The 18,415-nt window shown below is 43.3% G+C and overlaps 1 protein-coding gene across 1 annotated transcript; it reads left to right on the top strand.

Moving 5' to 3' along the window:
* The first annotated feature begins 1,848 nt into the window (after positions 1-1,848).
* On the top strand, positions 1,849-9,561 carry trim8b (tripartite motif containing 8b). Its single transcript, XM_044337286.1, has 5 exons — positions 1,849-2,526; positions 6,491-6,586; positions 6,700-6,965; positions 7,075-7,190; positions 7,305-9,561. The coding sequence occupies exons 1-5, from the start codon at positions 1,921-1,923 to the stop codon at positions 8,003-8,005; spliced, it is 1,785 nt and encodes a 594-aa protein (XP_044193221.1). The 5' UTR covers positions 1,849-1,920; the 3' UTR covers positions 8,006-9,561.
* Positions 9,562-18,415: the final 8,854 nt, after the last annotated feature.

The following is an 18,415-nucleotide window of genomic DNA, read 5'->3' as shown; positions in this document are numbered from 1 at the left end:
GACACATTTGACGACACCGGGGGGGCAACGAAAACAGAAAATAACCACGTCAAGACTGCACCTTTGGACCTACAACCACGACAGGGGGAGGAAAAAAAAGGCTTGTTTTTCTTTTATAATGACGGGAGTTTCAGCGTTGATAAGCCTGTGTAGGTCAGCTATCGAAAAGCAGCTTTGTTGAAACAGCCGCGGCGGATATCTCCCCTTCATTTATATATATATATTTATATATATATGAAAGAGGATTTGCAAGATGGCTGATGACAGCTACCCCTAACAAGGACAGAAAAAAGCGACGTCCCCTTTAAGATTAGGAGGGTATATTTTTGTATTTTATCAGTTAAATATATAATTATGACTACAGCTTGTGTTAATAAGGCTCGTCCTTGTCTGGAAATAGTGCAAATCTAAGTGTTAATCTGTACCTGTGCTGTGGTAGAAAATGGTGAGGTGACGTCTGAGGTAACGTTAACGGTTAATTTACGTTACGGTTTAATCGAGATAAGGAAGTAGATAAATATGTTGTTGGCTAAAGGCTGAGGCGACAATAGGTGAAAAAGGTGGACACCAAAGTTTAAAACAAAGAGTCCAGAGCTGATTAATAATAGTAATAATAATCTTTTAGGGGGATATTTGATAGATGTGTTTGCGACAGCAGCCAACATTCCTGCGGATCCTAAAACCCTTTGTTTTGTGCGCAGGAGCCGGACTCGACTATTAAAAACGATTAACTATGCAGTAAACAGCCTCGAAATGATGGCCTGGGTCTGATTTTCTATTTAATGAGATTATAAGGCCTTTGTTGTCGACAGAAAACTGGCAGAAAAAAAAAGAGCCGAGGCCTTGTGTACAGATATGCGAGCTGTGCCACATAGCAGGCGTTATTCATCAAACACAAATGTCGTTTTTTATGTCAAATTGAAGGGCTGGAGGTCGCCTATGTTGTTAATCTGATCAGTAAAACTGTGTTTTTTCTCCGTCTACTGCCAAACCGTCGCTGTTGTGTATGTATAATTGAATTGCTGGTGGAGGCTCCTTGGATACTTATTTATGATTCAGCGGACAAAAGCATTGCGCTGCGTTGTGGTTATTGAGGGATTCAAGCGTCCTTGAGGTCAGATTCAACACATTCAGGTTTAAAAGCTGTGCGTGTGTGTGTGTATGTGTATATGTGTGTGTGTGAACAGTAATCAGGGTGTGGACTGGAGCAGTCCTTTTCTCGTGGTTTTCATGCTTCGTTTGTTGGTCTGAATTGGTCCTCAGTCAATCATAATCCGACGCTGAAGTCAAGGAAGCTCTTCAAGGTAAAGGGCCCGAGCAGACAGGAGGGGGATCAAGTGTGTTTTCATGTGCTCATGATCATTGAAGTAACAGTGTAGATATTTAGTTCTCTGTGCCTTGTTTGCATTTCATGGTTTACCTGTAGCTGACAGGCTTTTTAGCTTCCTGTAGGCCTGTACACACACACACATACACACACATATACATTTATATATATATTTATATATATATAAACACACACACACAGAAGCTTTAAAGGCAGGCCCAGTGTGTGTGTGTATGTGTGTGTGTGTGTGTGAGAGAGTGTGATTTAGAGGAAAGGAAAGCACCGTTTACTGTAATCTGTATAACGTCAGCCCCTGCTGTGTGTGTTGAAATCACCAAGGTGTTGTCATCCTCGCCTGAAGCCTTCTCTGGTCAATTTCTGGAATTTGCCTTCATGCTGCAGCAATAAGCAATACTCGTCATCTGTCAGGGAGACTCGTCTGATTTTGCTCACAAGGGTTTGAAATATACAGACTAATCTTTCAGGACGGTATCGGGTCTGTTTTTATCTTTTTTCTCAAGACTCATTTTGAGAGTGTCAGGTTTCCTGTGCTGAGGACAGAGAGTCATAGAAGTGGAGAACAGAGTTAGTGTATGCCTGCCCGCACCATGATGGCCTCTGACATGGCTGAGACGTGGAGGAACTGTTTTGAGGAGGAGCTCATCTGCCCCATCTGCCTGCACGTGTTCTCAGATCCCATCCAGCTGCCCTGCAAGCACAACTTCTGCCGGGGCTGCATCAGCGAGGCCTGGGCCAAAGACTCCTCGCTGGCCCGCTGCCCTGAGTGCAATCATGCTTACACGCAGAAGCCCAGCCTGGAGAAGAACCACAAACTGTCCAACATAGTCGAGAAGTACAACGCCCTGAGCGTGGAGAAGGCCACCACGCCGGCGTTGCAGTGCATCTTGTGCCGCCGAGGCCCACCACTCCCTGCAGTGAAAGTCTGCCTGCGCTGCAACGCCCCGTGCTGCCAGTCCCACATCCAGACACACCTGCAGCAGCCGTGCTCAGCCCTGGGGCACCTGTTGGTGGAGGCGGAGGCGGTGAAGGCCTGGACCTGCCCTCAGCATGACGAGTACAGGCTGTACCACTGCGAGGCCGAACAGACGGCGGTGTGTCAGTACTGCTGCTTCGCCCGCTGCCACCCCAGCCACGGCCACGCCGTCACTGACGTGGAGCTGCGGCGCAACGACATAAGAGTAAGAAGAATTATACTTGTACACAAACATGAAACAAACATATGCCAGCAGGGTGTCATCACACACAGAAACAAAAACACAGCCAGTAGTTTGACTATATCACTGATGTCAGACATCTTGCAAGAATTTGTCAATTCATCACTGATCAATAAGTATTGGCTAAGTGCCCACTCAGGTACCAAAATGCAGCTTTTTACATTTATAACAGCACCACACAGACCAATGAGGTCATTTTTCTCTACTGTCCAGCAAACATCACCAGAACAAAGGGCATATTTGAATGTAATCCTTTGCCACATTAGAGACATTAAGTGGAGGTTTTTGGGTAAAAAGCTGGCATGATCTCCTCTTAGTCGTTAATGTTTTTACCCAATCAGTTTACTCAGTCAAATACAGAGGCGCCTGTATTAAGAAACAATTGCATTTCGAGTGTTTTTCAGCGCCTGTGTTGGAGTCTATCTTCCAGTCTGTGCATTTTTTCAGTTGTGATCCATTCCAGCCCGTTCTCATCTGTTGGAATGACAAACAATGCAGTCGAGGGTGGAACAATGAGGGGCCCTCAGTGGGCCTTATCTCCCCAGCACAGGTGCATCCTAGCACAGGGATCGCCAGTTGTGAGAGGGGGGGGGGGGGGGGGGGGGGTGGGAGTGGAGACGAGGGGAAGGGGGATTAAAGTGATTCGTCACTTGATTCTGCGGTCTACTTGGGTTTTCTTATTAACCTCTTCCCTTCCTGGGGGTTTGGTGCTCGCTGCCGTCTGTTCGAGCGGAGGTCGGGTTGGTTTTCCATCCTGGTTTTTTTTTTTTTTCTTCTCTTGAAAGGGTTGTGTGACAGGGCGGTTTAGTCAAACCACGAAGGCAACACTCCTGACTGACTCATGTTATTCACCCAACACCCTGTTTGGGTGTCAACCATGTCATGCTCGGGTGTGCTTCCTTTTGGTAACACTATGACTCAGCTTTATGTATAGTTAATCGGTTGCCTGGGGCGCAGGAAGGGCCACCGGGTGGGACCTGGCCTGAATTTAAAGGCTGTATTACGAAAATCCTTCACATTTACAGCTTTTCCTACATTATCTATAATCAGACTGGACGACAAGTTGAGCCTGATTTAATTCTGGATTTCTGATTTATTTGACTTATTAAAAAACCCGATAATCATATTTCAGCCGATATAACTATTTTAGCATAAACGTATCACGTAAATAAACATTTTTAATAAGGATTCCTTTAAATTTGGATTTTGAAAATAATCTTTCAATAACACCGTGACATTGATTTCAAACATATCAACCAGCCTTAATCCATAAACCTTTTAGATCACATTTGTCCTCGTGTTAGTGGCCACTAATGCATCCTCCATGTTGAATGCAATCAAGAAATGCAGAGTGGACCCCCCCCCCCCCCCCTCTCTCTCTCTCTCCCTCTCCACACACACACACACACACATACCACCCTACAGCCACTCCCTGCTCTTCACCTCCATCAGCCCCCCCACCACCAAATCCACCTCACTAGCTCACACCATCCACCAGCCACTCCAGGCGAGCACCGACCTTCCCTCTGGCCCTGCTCTCCTGCTCTGGTGGCTCTGATGGAAAAGACACTGTGGTGAAATGACAGCTAAAGAGCCCCCCCCACCCCACCCCCACCTCCTCTTTATACCCCCCTCACCCCTCTCCCTCCCCCAAAGGTATCCCATACATTTAGTTGCTACCCCCCTCTGGGAAGCTTCAGCTCCTTCGACCCTGTTTTTCCCCTGGCTTCTGCTCGGAGCCTAACTCAATCAATCAGCACAACCAGGTCACAGTCCTGGATCTAACCATGCCAAGTGTGTGCGTGTGTTTGCGTATGTGTGTGTGTGTGTGTGTCTGTGTGTGTGTGTGTGTGTGTGTGAGAGATATCTAGGGCAGTGGTTCCCAACCATGTGCCGCTGAGGCCCAAGAGTATGCAGGTTTTCATTCCTATCAAGCTCCACAGCAGCTGATCATACTGGGAACTAATGATAAAATCAGCTGTTTGGTTGGAATGACTGGACAGTGGAGATGATGATGATGATGATGGTGGTGGTGGGTGTATGTGAACAGATCTTCATTCTGTGAAAAACAACTGATTATTGACTTGTGGGATTAATGACAGATTTAGTCCCATTTTTAGCCACGCTAGCAGTGAGACTCTAGGGATGGCGATGTCTGTCCACCAGTCTGTAACTGAAATATCTCAACAACTATTGGATGGATTTATGTGGAATTTGATACAGACGTTCATGTTATCCAGAGGAAGAATCATACTGACTTAAGCGATCCCCTGACTTTTCATCTGGGGTCATCATCAGATCAAAAATTTAGACTGTCTACATTAAGCCGGCCAAATTCTAAAACACTGTTTTCATGCTAAAACAACAAGCGTCCACTCCAGCGTTTCAGCTCGTTTCTGCAAATACCTCCGTCCACATTAAAACACCAAAACCAGTAATTCGTCTACTGGGCCTGTGCAGAGGACAGATGAGCAAATCAGCCACAGAAAAACCAGCAAAGAAGAAACAGTATACTGTTTCTGTTTCTGCGGCAGCTTCCTGACATTTTGTTTATTGCGTGCAGATTATAACCATTCCAGCGAGAGAAAGGTGGTAGATAGCTACGTTTAACAACAAACAAGCTATCAAAGTAGACAATAAAGACGATAACACCCGCATGAAGCCGTCTGCCGTTGTTGTGGTGTTTCTTCTTCTTCTTCTTCCAATGAAAAACAGTGGACTGTCGCGCTACTGCTACCATCTATTTTGTCACCAATACCATAGTGTTTCTACAAAGCTCAGTTTTCTGTACATACTACAATGCCAAGCCGGCATTTTCACATTCACAAGAGCTCAGATTTCGTGGGAGAAAAACCTGTTTTAGTCTGGTCGGAGGGTCAAAACAGAGAGAAAAGATGTGTTTATGAATTTAGCTGCATGGACATGTTCTTAATTTGCCCAATACTTTGAGTTATGACTAAATACCTTCAAAACTAAAGACATTCCCACCATCCTCAGCTTGTGTTTAGTGCTAAATAGCAAATGTTAGCAGCTGAACATAGTAAACATCATATAAAAGATCAGCATGTTAGCATGCTGACATTAGCATTTAGCCCAAAGCAGCACTGTGTCTAAATACAGCCTCACAGAGCTGCTAGCATGGCTGTAGGCTCTTCGTCCTGTTTATTTAAATCTGGATCATATTGGCAGCACCACATTATTCTCCTCTTCACCATCTCATCCTCATGCTTCTCCACTGTTACATGTTGAGCAAAGATTATTCATTTTTCACATTAAATATTAATAGCATGAAGGATTAGCAAATCTGTGTCAATGATATTCCTGCTGTCAGACTTGTATAATGCAGGCAGAGACATAAAGGATTGTTGATCTCATATAAAGACATTTATCATGTTTTTTTTAAATTTATTGTAGCCACAAGCTGAAGCAGGATGGACATCTCAGTTTGGCCCGAGCAGGCGTCTGCTCTTGTTCACATGCCATCAACCTCCCAGAAATAACAAGTGTTGTTGTCACAACATTGCTGTAGCTCACGGAGCGGCCTCGACGGCGTGAATACATGAGCGTGTTTTTAGAGAGCAAATAAAGAGTAGAGGAGCAGTAAGAGGAGGTGCACTGAGGGGAGAGTAGAGGGAGGAGAGCTCCTTATGCCCATTTATCTATCTCTCTCTGCTTGCTGCCGCCAGCTCCCCCAACGTTAGTCCTCACTCACTAATGCAAACACAAAATAGCTGTTGGTTGCTATGACAGCACACCCTCCCTCCTCCCCCACAGGGATTGTGTGTTGGATGGAGACTAAATTAGCCGGCTCCCGGGTTCTAATATCTCCGGCATGGGGAGGGGATGCTAGTGGCTGGCTGAGGTCACAACTTCTCAGAGTTTTAAGACTTTCTTTCTTGTTTTCTGTCTCTCTTTCCCCACCTCGCAGCAAAGCCTGTTGAGACAGCAGGAGCGCGTGGAGGAACGAGTGCAGGAGATCGAGGAACAGCTTTGCAAACTAGACTCTGACAAGTGTGTGGTGGAGGTATGTTTTTGCACCTTGCTCCGTGGGCGTAAACACAGCCACACACATTTTAAGACACACTGTTATATAACGCCGGTATTGATGTTTGTGTGTCCGCGTTTGTTTCTCTACAGGACAGGGTGTGTGAGCTGAAAGAGGAGGTGCGTTTGCAGTACCAGCGGATGCATCAGCTCTTGGAGGAGGATCTCGGTCGGACACTGGAGGCTCTGGAGCGGGCTCAGGCTCGGTTCTGCCAGGACAACGCCGCCCAGGTTCTAGCTCTGGGAGAGCAGCGCCATGAGGCCCAGAAGCTGCTGAGCTCCATCCACACAGCCTTCAGTAAGGCAGAGGAACTGAGCTTCATGAAAAATACCAAGCCTGTTAAAATCCTCACAGACAGGTGAGAGAGAAGGTTTTTTTTTTTTTTGCCCTCGGTTCTATAATATGCAGGTGATGATGCCAAGAGAAGGCGTCTTATCTTGAATTTTGTCTCCTGGCACTTGTTGCAGGTCTCAGGCATGTGTGGGAAGCAGTCTGCCTCCTTACAAAGTGGGGAATCTAAACTCAAAGCTGTTCCTTTCTGAAATCTCCAAAAGAGAGAAGAGCTTGAAGAGAACGCTGGAAGGTACAAACTCAGACACACTTTTCAGGTTTTAATCCAGGACACGACAGTCATGAATGTGTTTTTATTTTAATTACCACTTATCTCTCATTTCACACCCTCTCTCTCCCCTCTCAGCTCCCCTCACCCCTCCCTCGACCTTCCTGCAGTCTGTTCCTGCTTATCCCAGCGGTCAGAGCTCTGCCTCTGGAGCAGAGAAACGGAAACATTCCACTGCCTTCCCAGAGGGAAACGGGAACGTCGGAAAAAACACCACTCTGGGTTTCAAAGACTCCTCCTCCTCTTCCTCATCTTCTTCCTCATCGTTAGCTAAGCAGCCCTACCTGGGCTCAGGCTCTGCCTCTGGAGAAGGCCAGTCCACCAATCAGCAACCTCTCGGCCCCTGCGGCCCACCTCACATCAGCGAGAGCGGCGGGGCAGGAAGCGGAAGCGGCTCGCTGACCAACCACCACTCTGGTTCCGTGTTCGGCTCCTCACACTTTCCTCCCGGTGGCAGCAGCTCCTCTCACTCCTCCCAGCAGGCAGTGCTGCCACAGTACGGCGGCCGTAAGATCCTGGTGTGTACGATGGATAACTGCTACTGCTCCGGAGTGCCCTCGGTGTCGGGCCACCGCAGTCATCCCCCGTACCCGCGCTCGGGCTCTTTCCCCTGGGTCAGCGCCCAAGACTACCCTCCGCCTCCTGGCCTGGCCTCTGGAGGTCCGTCCATGCAGGGCTTGGCAGTGAGGGACTGGATAGACGCCTCACAGACACACAGACATGCAGATTTCTACGGGCTGTATGGGCAGCCATCTACAAAGCACTACGTCACCAGTTAACAGAGTAGACACACACACACACATACACACACACACACTTGGATATAGAGACAGGCACCAAAATAGCACACCTTTACTGACTTCATTACCGGAAAAAACACATCAATACTCTCTGATAATGCAGTTATAGTCTACACACACTTAAATTAATGTTTATATCCACACACACACACACACACACACACACAGATCTAGAACATGTACACACATTCGGGGGCAGGGTTGATCTCTTTGTGTTTTTATTTTTTTATTTTCTTTATTTTCGGTCAGTGTTTCATGTAGTGTATTATACGTAAAATGCATATACAGCCAACCGCTCACTCTTGGCACAACTCAGCTCAGTGTTTTACACGTTAAAAGACACAGAGGAGGGGCTGAAGACGTCCGGATGAGATGCATCTTTTTATTTATAGAGCAGGAGACGAATTGATAGAAAATGAACTTTTTATTAGAAAATCTTTCATGCCTCTTCAAGGCTTCTCACTGAGGCTCGAGGGAAAAGAGATAATACCGTGCAGTGTTGAGCTTTCCAGTTTAGCGTCTCATGTTTCTCTGATATAATCACCCCTCCAGTTGTACTGAGGTCAATTGCCTTATGTTATTAGCATCATATTTTTCTCAGCCCAGCTGACTTACTTTGATAGATCCTTTAAAGAGGGACCACGGTCCCTTTGTGTCTCTTGATGTTCTTTTTTTTTTTTTCTCGTCATGGCACTTCCTTTCTTTGCTGAGTTCAGGGATGGATAGTACGGCTTGAACACAAAACGCTCTTCCATGGAACACCCACAATGCACTTGTGGACGCCTTGTTATGCCTGGACTACAGATGCTGAACCACAGAGGGACACTAGAGCTGCGTCTAAAGGGGCCGGTTGACCCTGACCCTCTGAGTTTTTGGGGAATTCAACCCTTATTCCTAGCACTCTTGTTTCTGGAATGAGGATCCAGTCCTCCCTTCATGCTGCCAGGCTTCCCACAGGACAGAAAATCTTCTGACAAAGACTGTTTCCATTTAGTAATGACTATGACTTTGTGTTATTTGGTACATCCGTAGGTTTCATGCTTGTCTTGAGAGACTCTTTGATTGTTGAGAAAAAGGCAAAACTGGACAGACCAAACCAATCAAGCATCTGGAGGATCTGATGATGCTGTAATTGTACTTCCTGCAGGGCAAAGATGTCACTTCCTCTCAATAAGCACACAAGCTCTTGGCTTCCTGTTTGCAGCTGTAAGCATGCAAGGAAGAGTTTTTTAAGCACTCAAAAGAAGAACAATAGGGGAAAAAACTGTATGCAGTTTTAAAAAAGAGTGTATGGAAGAAAAAAAAAAAGGGTGGGAGGATTTTTTTTTTTTTTTCATGAACTTTTTCTAAAAGACTGGACTGCGAGATGTAAGCAATGGTCATCATCCTAAAAAGGAGCCGTTACAACAGACATAAAGATAGAAAAAAAGAAAAAAAAACGACATAAAAGTATCTTTTTTTGTAAATATTTTGTGAAATGGAAAAATTACAGACGTGATTTGGAGGAGGGTTCCAAATAAACGAACAAATTTAAACCAGTCTCTGCTGTCCACTCTGTATGTGCACATCCTGTTTTCTCTTGTTGCTTAAAGGATAAGGCTGCTGCAGATATTCTATATTTTTATTATTGTGAATAAATCCCATGAAAAGACTAAAATCGACAATGTGTTAGTCAATCTCTCAAAGGTTTTCGATTTCCCTACCCTATCTGAGGATCTCACACCAAAAACAGCCCTGCATTGTCTGTACCCCCGCTGCATTAACGTGCTGCCCCTGTTCAAATGAATGACATAACTTTTGCTACGTTTACGCCTAGCGTCCACACTGCTCTGGTGTTTTCCCAACCCCTAAAACGGACACTTTTGAAAACATGGTCGACACAGTTTTAGTCTGGACCAGCTGAAACCAACACTTTCGAAAACGATGATGCAGACACCCCCGTTCACTTCCTGATTGGATCTTATCCATCACGACGTGTATTTCCCTGATTGGTCACGCCCCTATCACATGGTCATGTTTTCTGCCGCCTTGACCACCTTATACTCGTGTTACTCAGTTCCGCCTCATCATCAGTCCAAGCAAAGAAATCTCTAGTCTTACTTTTTGACATTACTGTTCTTTCTCTGTAATATTTTCTGCAACTAAGCAACCAATAATCTGCTTCCTGTCTACACCCGCACACACACGCCCAGTGTCCGTGAATGGTCATGCGATATGCGTTTTCAGGCGTTAGTATGGACGGAGATCATTTCTGAAACAGTGCTAAAGCGCTCGTGTGGACGGAGATTTTAAAACGTCTAAGGCTGCCATTCACACCAAATCCAGCAATGCGGCACCTTCCTGCAGGGTTGTGCGGAGGTGTGGTCGTGTTTATTTGTGCTGTAGAAAGAAACAGCTGTGAAACAATCAGAAAATAACGTCTATCTGATTCACTGCTTTGTTTTCACTACACCGCTCCTTCTTTTCATTCACTCTCCAGCTCATTCAACCGTTACTCTCTCTTTAGTGCTCTTGGCTCACTCGCCATCTCTCTCTTTTTCTCTTGTCTTTTAAATTGAGTCAGGAAGCTGTCAGCAGAAGCCTAACTTTATTTTTAAAGCTATCAATCAAAGCGAAATGTCTTCCTCTCATCCTAGTAACGTCTTTGTACTCCCTCATGGCAGAGTTGTACAGATGCTACATGGTAAACAAAGTTCTTCTCCCCGTAGGCGTCTTCGATCTGATCGCCAGCTTTCGTGATCGGCCACAGCAGCATGACTTAGGGTTACATTTTGGCAAAAGTTGATTATAGTTCAATTTTTTTCTTGCACTGCTGCTGTGGTTTTCTGCTGCAGCCCATGCGGTTCCCACTTCCGCAGCCTAAATGCACTAACCCCGTTGAAATGAATGGGAGGACTGGCCTTTTTCCTGCATCGCTGGATTTGGTGTGAATGCTGCCTAAATCCTCAAAAATGGTCACAAATATTATGTTTCAGTTTCCTAGAACAGCTGGGCACTGAGGTTTTTTAGCAAACGTTCCTCAAGGAGTAAGTAGTGCGTTTGTTGGGGACTATTTTCAGCTGCAGTAAGTATTTGCAACACCAGAAGTGTTTTTATGATTGACTCTAAAGGTAGCTCATTATGTCAACTAGTACAAAGATGTGGCTCATTGATGTTTTGTGTCTAGGGATGGCAATGTCAGTATGTCAGTTGGTCCGCCATTTTGGTCCAGACTGAAATATCTCAACAACAATTGGATAAATTGAAAATGAAAATTGGTGTAAACATTCATGTCCCCCGTAGAATGAATTGTAATAACTTCCCTTGAAAATCCCTTGACTTTTCATCAAGTGCCATCAAAACAATTTGTTCAAAACTTTGATTCATAACTAAAAACCTGCAAAACAAATGACCCTCCCATCAGCCTCAACTGTACTTTGTGTTAAGTGCTAAGTAGCAAATGTTAGCACGCTAACACGATACACACATACCTGCTAGACATCAGCATGTCACAGTAGCATCGGTATTTTGAGGATATTAGCACTTTGACATTAGCATGTAGCTCAAAACACCCCTGAAAGTACAGCCTCACATAGCTGCTAGCAACAATGGAAGTCTATGGGTCAAAGGAAGTTATCAGGCTTTAATGAGGATCAATTCATCGTTTGTCTCGGGTCTTTTATGAAAAATATAGAATATCACCTGGACTGATCCTTAAACGTTTCTCCTGTTTGTACAAACACAGAATCTCAGTATTTGTTTCATGCTCAGCTATTGTTTTCCATTTCATAAGTCATCACCACCCAGTCATCTGCTCGGTCTTCATATGACCTTAAAAAAAACACGGCATCCTCCCACTTGTACCCTAACATCATGCAATCGCCGCTGTTGCAATGCAAGTACATGCAAATTACCCCTCTGGCTGCCCTTTTCTCTGTTTGACTGTTTATCTAATTTATCTTTTAGTATGTTTATTTGTCTTAAAAGACACATTAAAAGAGGACAAACCATTAAAATAAAACATTAAATATCTCCTGTGGGGCTCGTGTGTGTGTGTGTGTGTGTGTGTGTGTGTGTGTGTGGGTGGAGGTCTGCAGAGAGAAAACAGGATGGAGAGAACGAGTCTTGAGATGAGTAGTCAGAGTGTGTGTGTGTGTTAGTGTGAGTGTGTTCCCCTCAGCCTGATTAAGCTGTTGCATTACTGCTTTCCCCCACCCAGCACTTTGAGCCTCTATCTTGTTCAGACTACAGAGATGATCCACTAGTGTTTGAGTGAGTGAAAAGGGAATGAAGTAAAAAACTATTTTAAGAGACACAAGTTCATGTTAAGACTTGAAAATAGATAGATAGATATATAGACCAAAGGGAAAATAAAATGCCACAGCAGCCACTCGACATAAATCACGTCAAAATACAAAGAGGCAGAAAAGGCAAACGAAATGAATACAGTTAAAGGCTAAATTGTAGATACACTCTAATAAGAACCATGAAAATATTATGAATACCACATATGTGATGGATAATGCAACAAAATTAAATTTCAGGTGAGAAAATGAAGGTTTTTCAATCAGGAAGATCATGTAATATGAGCAAAAGCTCCAGAAGTCCAGAAGATTTTTAGGTACATTAGCTGCTTTTGGAATATTTTTGGAAGTATACTTACTCGTTTTCTCACCGAGAGTCAGATTAGAAGATTGACACCACTCTCATATCTGTATGAAGCTACAGCTAGGTTAGCTTAGCTTAGCATAAAGACTGGAAGCAGGGGGAAACAGTTAGCCTGGTATCAAGGTAACAAAATCCACATACAAGCATCTTTGACACATAACCCCTCGTAAAACAACATATTGTTTTTACACGTTTTTGTACAAATTAACAAAATATATAACGTGTTAGCTTTCAGACAGAGCCTGGCTAACTGTTTATCTGTTTCCGGTATTTCTGCTAAGCTAAGTAGGGCTGCAACTAATAATTATTTTCATTATGGATTCATTATTTGGTATATATAGTCATTTGGTCTATAAAATGGCAGAAATCAAAAATATCAACATAGTTAAAGATTAACTGTCGATTGATTATTCAACCTATCATTGTAGCTCTAAAGCTAAGCTAACCAACTGCTGGCTCTAGCTTTATATTTAGACAAACAAACATGAACGTGGTATCAATCTTATGATCTAACTATCTGTAATAAAGCCATAAGCATTTCCGAAAAACTATTCCTCTAATAGTAATTTAATGATGAGATCGTTTTGTTGACTGCGGTTTTCAAGGTCAATGAGTAACCTTGAGTCTAAGCCAACATGCTGAGGAAAATCATTCAAAAGCTCTAAAAAAAGCTACTAAATAGACCTCGTGGTGAGTAGATTTTTGAGTCATCTACTTCTTTTTAAGGTGAACAATGAACTTTTTTGTACACTATGTAGTCATTCAGACACATCAGTTACCCTCTCATGACAATCAGTGTTTCATATACACGTAAAAACAAACATTTTAATCATGTTGCGCCACCCTCGTTTTACTCCCCCGTCTTTCCCCTGGTGAGCTGGTGGAAGCTGATTTCTGATGAGCTGCCTTTTTCTCACGTCAGCAAACCTCAGAAGAGACAGAGGCAGCCAAGAACTGTGGGGTCGGAGGTGCAGCATAAATTACAGCGCTGCTTTTCTATCTTTCTCTGACACACACATACTCGCACAAACACTCCTCCCTTTCTCTCTCTCTCTCTCCTGACACACACATTTTCTCACACTTGTGCACACAGCTGCTGAACAGCTGTCTGATCCATGAGGAGAGAGAGAGGCAGCAATCCGGTTGCCTACGTCCCCGATATGTATCTCTGTCACACACACACACACACTCTCTCGCACTGTCTGGCTCCTTTAAATTACCCATACACACACACTCCGTGAGGGGAAATGCTTTTATTCACTGATAAAAAAAACCACAGAACTTTTTGTTTGCTCCCTTAAAGATTCCAAAAGAACATATGCAGATAAAACACTAAAAAGACCGCAAAAAAGAAAATTAACTGTTTGATGTTCGACTGTGGCGACCAACTGAGATATCTCAACGTTTATTTGGTGGATTGCCATGAAATTTGGTACAGACATTCACGATTCACAGAAGATGGATCCTAAAAACCTTGAGGATCCCTACACCTTTTCTCTAGCAGCACCATGAGGTTCACATTTGTGGTTTCAAGTCAAATCTCAGCAACTATCTGAAGGATTACCTTGAAATTTGGTACAGATATTCATGTTCCCACCAGGGTGAATTAAAGTAACTTTGGTGAACCCTTAACACTCTATATAGCACCATCATCAGGCTCAAATTTGTTCAGTTTTGTTTTGGGTTTTTTTTTTAACTAATACTCTAGACAGTATATAAAGATGGACGTAGCGAGGTCTGACGTCACCCACTGGTTTGCATTGGAGCCAATTTAAAGCCCAAGGTTCAATTTTAATTCAATTCAGTTTTATTTATGCTAAATCATAACAAAAGTTATCCCAGGACACTTTTCACATATAGCAGGTCTAGACTGTACTCTTAAATTTAGAGAGACCCAACGATTCCCCCATGAGCAGCACTTGGCGACAGCGGCGAGGAAAAACTCCCCTCTAACGGAAAGAAACCTCAAGCAGAACGAAATCTAGATGGACGGCCATCTGCCTTGGCCGGTTGGGTTGATAGAGAAAGAAGGAGGGAGGGGGAGAGAGACACAGAGAAGCATAATAACAACAATAATAACAATAACAACGATAGTATTAATAAAGATATGACTAGTAATAATAATAGCAATAATATTGCCGGAGAAGGTGTCAAGGCAGGACACCCGCAGGACCACGCCACCATCGCTGCACTATCCCCGTGGCCATGGCCCACAATTCGGATTCTGGATTTTCCTGCGAGGTGAGAAAGCACAAAAACTGCGGGGAAGAAGCCAAGTTAGTAACACGCATTATATAAAGTTGCAGCTTATGGTCCCGTTTGGAGCCAGGATCTTCCAAATAAGGAGTGCAGGGTGTTGCCCTCCACGCTCCGGAAACACGCCCCGCTACCTCGGACTGAAGACAGCACTAGTTTATGGGGAACGGCTTATTTAACTGAAGTGTGCTAACGTAATCAAATACTATTAAACCGAAAAATTGCAACAATAGTCCGACTCATTGCGGGGAGAGCAGCAGTTGAGCCAACTATCAATCACAGCTGTCAATCAACGTCCACACAGCAGACATCAAAGATAATATAAGCCTTCAAATCTTATTAACGGAGCAATAATTACCAAAAAGACCACCAAGACACCATAATGACTCATTGAAAAATAATGACTGAGTTAAAATTTCTAGAGAGAAGTTGACGCTTTTTGAATGGGAGTCAATTGGAGCATCTGATGGCGTTGCACTTTAAGCTAGTTGCCACGTGACTAATATCTGCAAAAACTAATGACGTTCCCATCAGGCTCAACTTTACTTTGTGTTTAGTGCTAATTTGCTAACGTTAGCATGCTGACATGTTAAACTAAGATGGTGAACATGGTTATATACCTGCTAAACATCAGGGTGTTAGCATTGTCACTGTGAGCACAGCTGTAAGTTCAACTTCACAGAGCTGTTGTTTGTTGTTTGAAGACTCTTAGTCTTTTTAGTTAGTATACTGTACGTTTTTCATCATGTTCAAAGCTATCAATCTTTTAAAGGCCTTCAAGTTCATGTGGCTCCCAGGGTGTGTTGTATTTCCACAGTGCTATGTCAGAGGTGAAAGTAACAAGGGTAAAAGAGCCAGAAATGTGGAACAATATTAGTACATTCTGTCTGTTTGAGAGCAAAGGAAATGCTGGACAATGAGCATCTTTGTGAGAGAAGAAGAGGCTGTTTGCATGTCTCTGAGGCCCTCTGAATCAGTCACATACAATGTTACGCAAAGTAAAAACACACTGCACGCACTGTTCCTACAGCAGGCACGTACTGTCCGACATGTAACACCTCCAAATATCTGCTGGGCAGTTATTTACGACCTGGAAGTGGTCTGTAGGTGACAAAGACAACTTTTTAAAACCCACACTGCCTCGAGAAGCTTTAAAATTATACTCTTAGGTCAACTACTTTTAGACAGCAATGTATTAGAGTAGAGTTGAAAGCTAACATGAGCATGCTAACATGCTGTTTTTAACAGGTTTAATATTTACCATGTTCAACATCTTAGTTTACCATGGACGTTAGCATGCCAATTATCAAAGTACGGCGTCATTTGTTTTGAAGGTTTTTGGTTATGAATCATAGTTTTGGACAAATTTAAATGTTTATGGCGCAAGATAAAAAAGTCATTAGGCTTTATCCTCTGAGGGCCATGAATGTCAGCACCAATCCATCCAATAATTGTTGAGATATTTCAGTTTGGACCAAAGTGGTTGATAGGCAGGCTGACAACGCCATCTGCTAACGTGGCTAAAACTATTAAAAACACATGAAAGAGCCATAATGTTGCATTTGGGTGACATAATCCTTCATTTACAATAAATCAGCGCTGGTGTAGTTTATTCTGAGACTAGATGAATCACTTCCAGGCGTCTCAGAAAGAAATCCATCCTCTCATTTGGCTTCTAAGCACATACAGAGCCATTTCTCTACAATATACAGCTTTATTGTCATTCACAGTTCTCTGTTAGAGCAATACATGGTCATTTAGTTTTCTGCACATTTTAAACTGCAGATTGTTTTCTTTGTAAGTACCTGTACATGCACCATTCAGGTGATTGCAGAAGGATGATATTCATGTGTATCAATCAGCTTGATTTCATGCTCTGACTCTGAAAAATAGCTCCTATTCAGCAGGAGGTGATCATCATGTATAGAAAATAGAGGTCATGTGACTGCAGTTATATGTGACTGCTCGCAAGGGACTCGACAAGCCTCTATAGGAAGCCAAAACCAGCACAGGTGTATCAGCTAATCAGAGACCGAGCCACAGCACAATAGAGGTCGAGGGGGAAGACCACGATGCAGTCAGATGGATGTTTTCAACCCTCACTCTCCTCTTCTGTGCAATCAGTGTGACGATCCAGGTATGCTGGTGGTCTCATGCGTAACTGCAGCCAGCAGGCTCTACACGCCTCGGAGCTGGATCCAAGCTGCACAGCTTCTCCTGCTCAGCCGCAGGCCATGAATCACTTACCCAGGCAGGCGGATACTGTATAGCACCACCTGCCTGAAGCTCCTGCCAGTGAGAACACACACACAAAATTTGATTTCAGATGTATTGTATTGGAGCCCTTATTCTGTAATTTGTGTAATTTCACAATACAAGGAGTATTCAGATCCTTTATTTAAGTAAAAATATCAATACAGTAAAGATGTGTAGCGTAAAGATACTCCATTCCAAGTAAAAGTCCTGCATGAAAAATCTTACTACAGTAAAAGTACATAAGTATTTGCGGCTAAATATAGTTAAAGTATTGCAGTAAAAGTAGTGTTTTGGTCCCTCTGACTGATATATTATTATATATGACATCATTAGATTATTAATACTGAAGCATCAGTGTTAGAGCAGCATGTTACTGTTGTAGCTGCTGTAGGTGGAGCTAGTTTCAACTACTTTATATTCAGTTAGCTAGTTTAGTCCAGTGGTTCCCAACCTAGGGGTCAGGCCCCTCCAAAGGGTCACCAGATAATATCTGAGGGGTCATGAGATGATTAATGGGAGAGGAAAGAAGAAAAAACAGTTTCAGTTTTTTGGACTTTTCCTCTAATCTTCTTTTTGGTGAAATATTGGATCATTTGAAGATTTATTGAGATGAAACCATGTGAGAAGTTTAGAGGGAAAAATCACTATTTGGTGCAGCCGTTAACAACTCATAGACATATGAAATGTGACCCCGACTACACACTGCTTTTTGTTAGGTGTCAAAAACCAAAAAGGTTGGAAACCACTGGTTTCATCTTTAACAATGTGTTATTATCCATTGTGTCAAATCTTCATCTGAAAAGTCACTAAAGCTGTCAAATAAATGTAGTGGAGTAGAAAGTACGATATTTCCCTCTGAAATGTAGTGGAGTGGAAGTATAAAGTAGCATCAAAAGAAAATATTCAAATAAAGTACCTCTAAATTGTTCTTAAGTACAGTACTTAGCGACTTTCCACCACTGACTATATTCATCCAAACACATTTCTAAACTCTCTTCAGTGTTGATTCTTAAAGTCTGGCTGCTGTCTCCCACAGAGGCCTCTCCACACAAGCTTTAGCTGTTGTCACGAACAGCTGACCCCACCTGCTACGATGTGTGACCACTAGAGCCTGGTTCGATTTATACACACGCAAAAAAAAAAAAAAAACCCTCCATGATCTGAGTGAAAAACAGTCTTTATGAGTAGAAGACGAAACTTGGATTAATTTATTAATAACCGGATGATTTC

Source organism: Thunnus albacares, chromosome 20, assembly GCF_914725855.1.
Source record: "Thunnus albacares chromosome 20, fThuAlb1.1, whole genome shotgun sequence".
Lineage (NCBI taxonomy): Eukaryota > Metazoa > Chordata > Actinopteri > Scombriformes > Scombridae > Thunnus > Thunnus albacares.
The sequence above is the reverse complement of the archived record's forward strand: the minus strand, read 5'-3'. Positions and strand labels throughout refer to the sequence as shown.

Bases quoted from the DNA above. Each gene is read 5' to 3' on its own strand.
- trim8b (XM_044337286.1), top strand. From the start codon at position 1,921: ATGCCTGCCCGCACCATGATGGCCTCTGACATGGCTGAGACGTGGAGG. The intron at 6,587-6,699 runs GTATGTTTTTGC...GTTTCTCTACAG, and splicing joins CTGACAAGTGTGTGGTGGAG to GACAGGGTGTGTGAGCTGAA. The intron at 6,966-7,074 runs GTGAGAGAGAAG...CACTTGTTGCAG, and splicing joins GTTAAAATCCTCACAGACAG to GTCTCAGGCATGTGTGGGAA.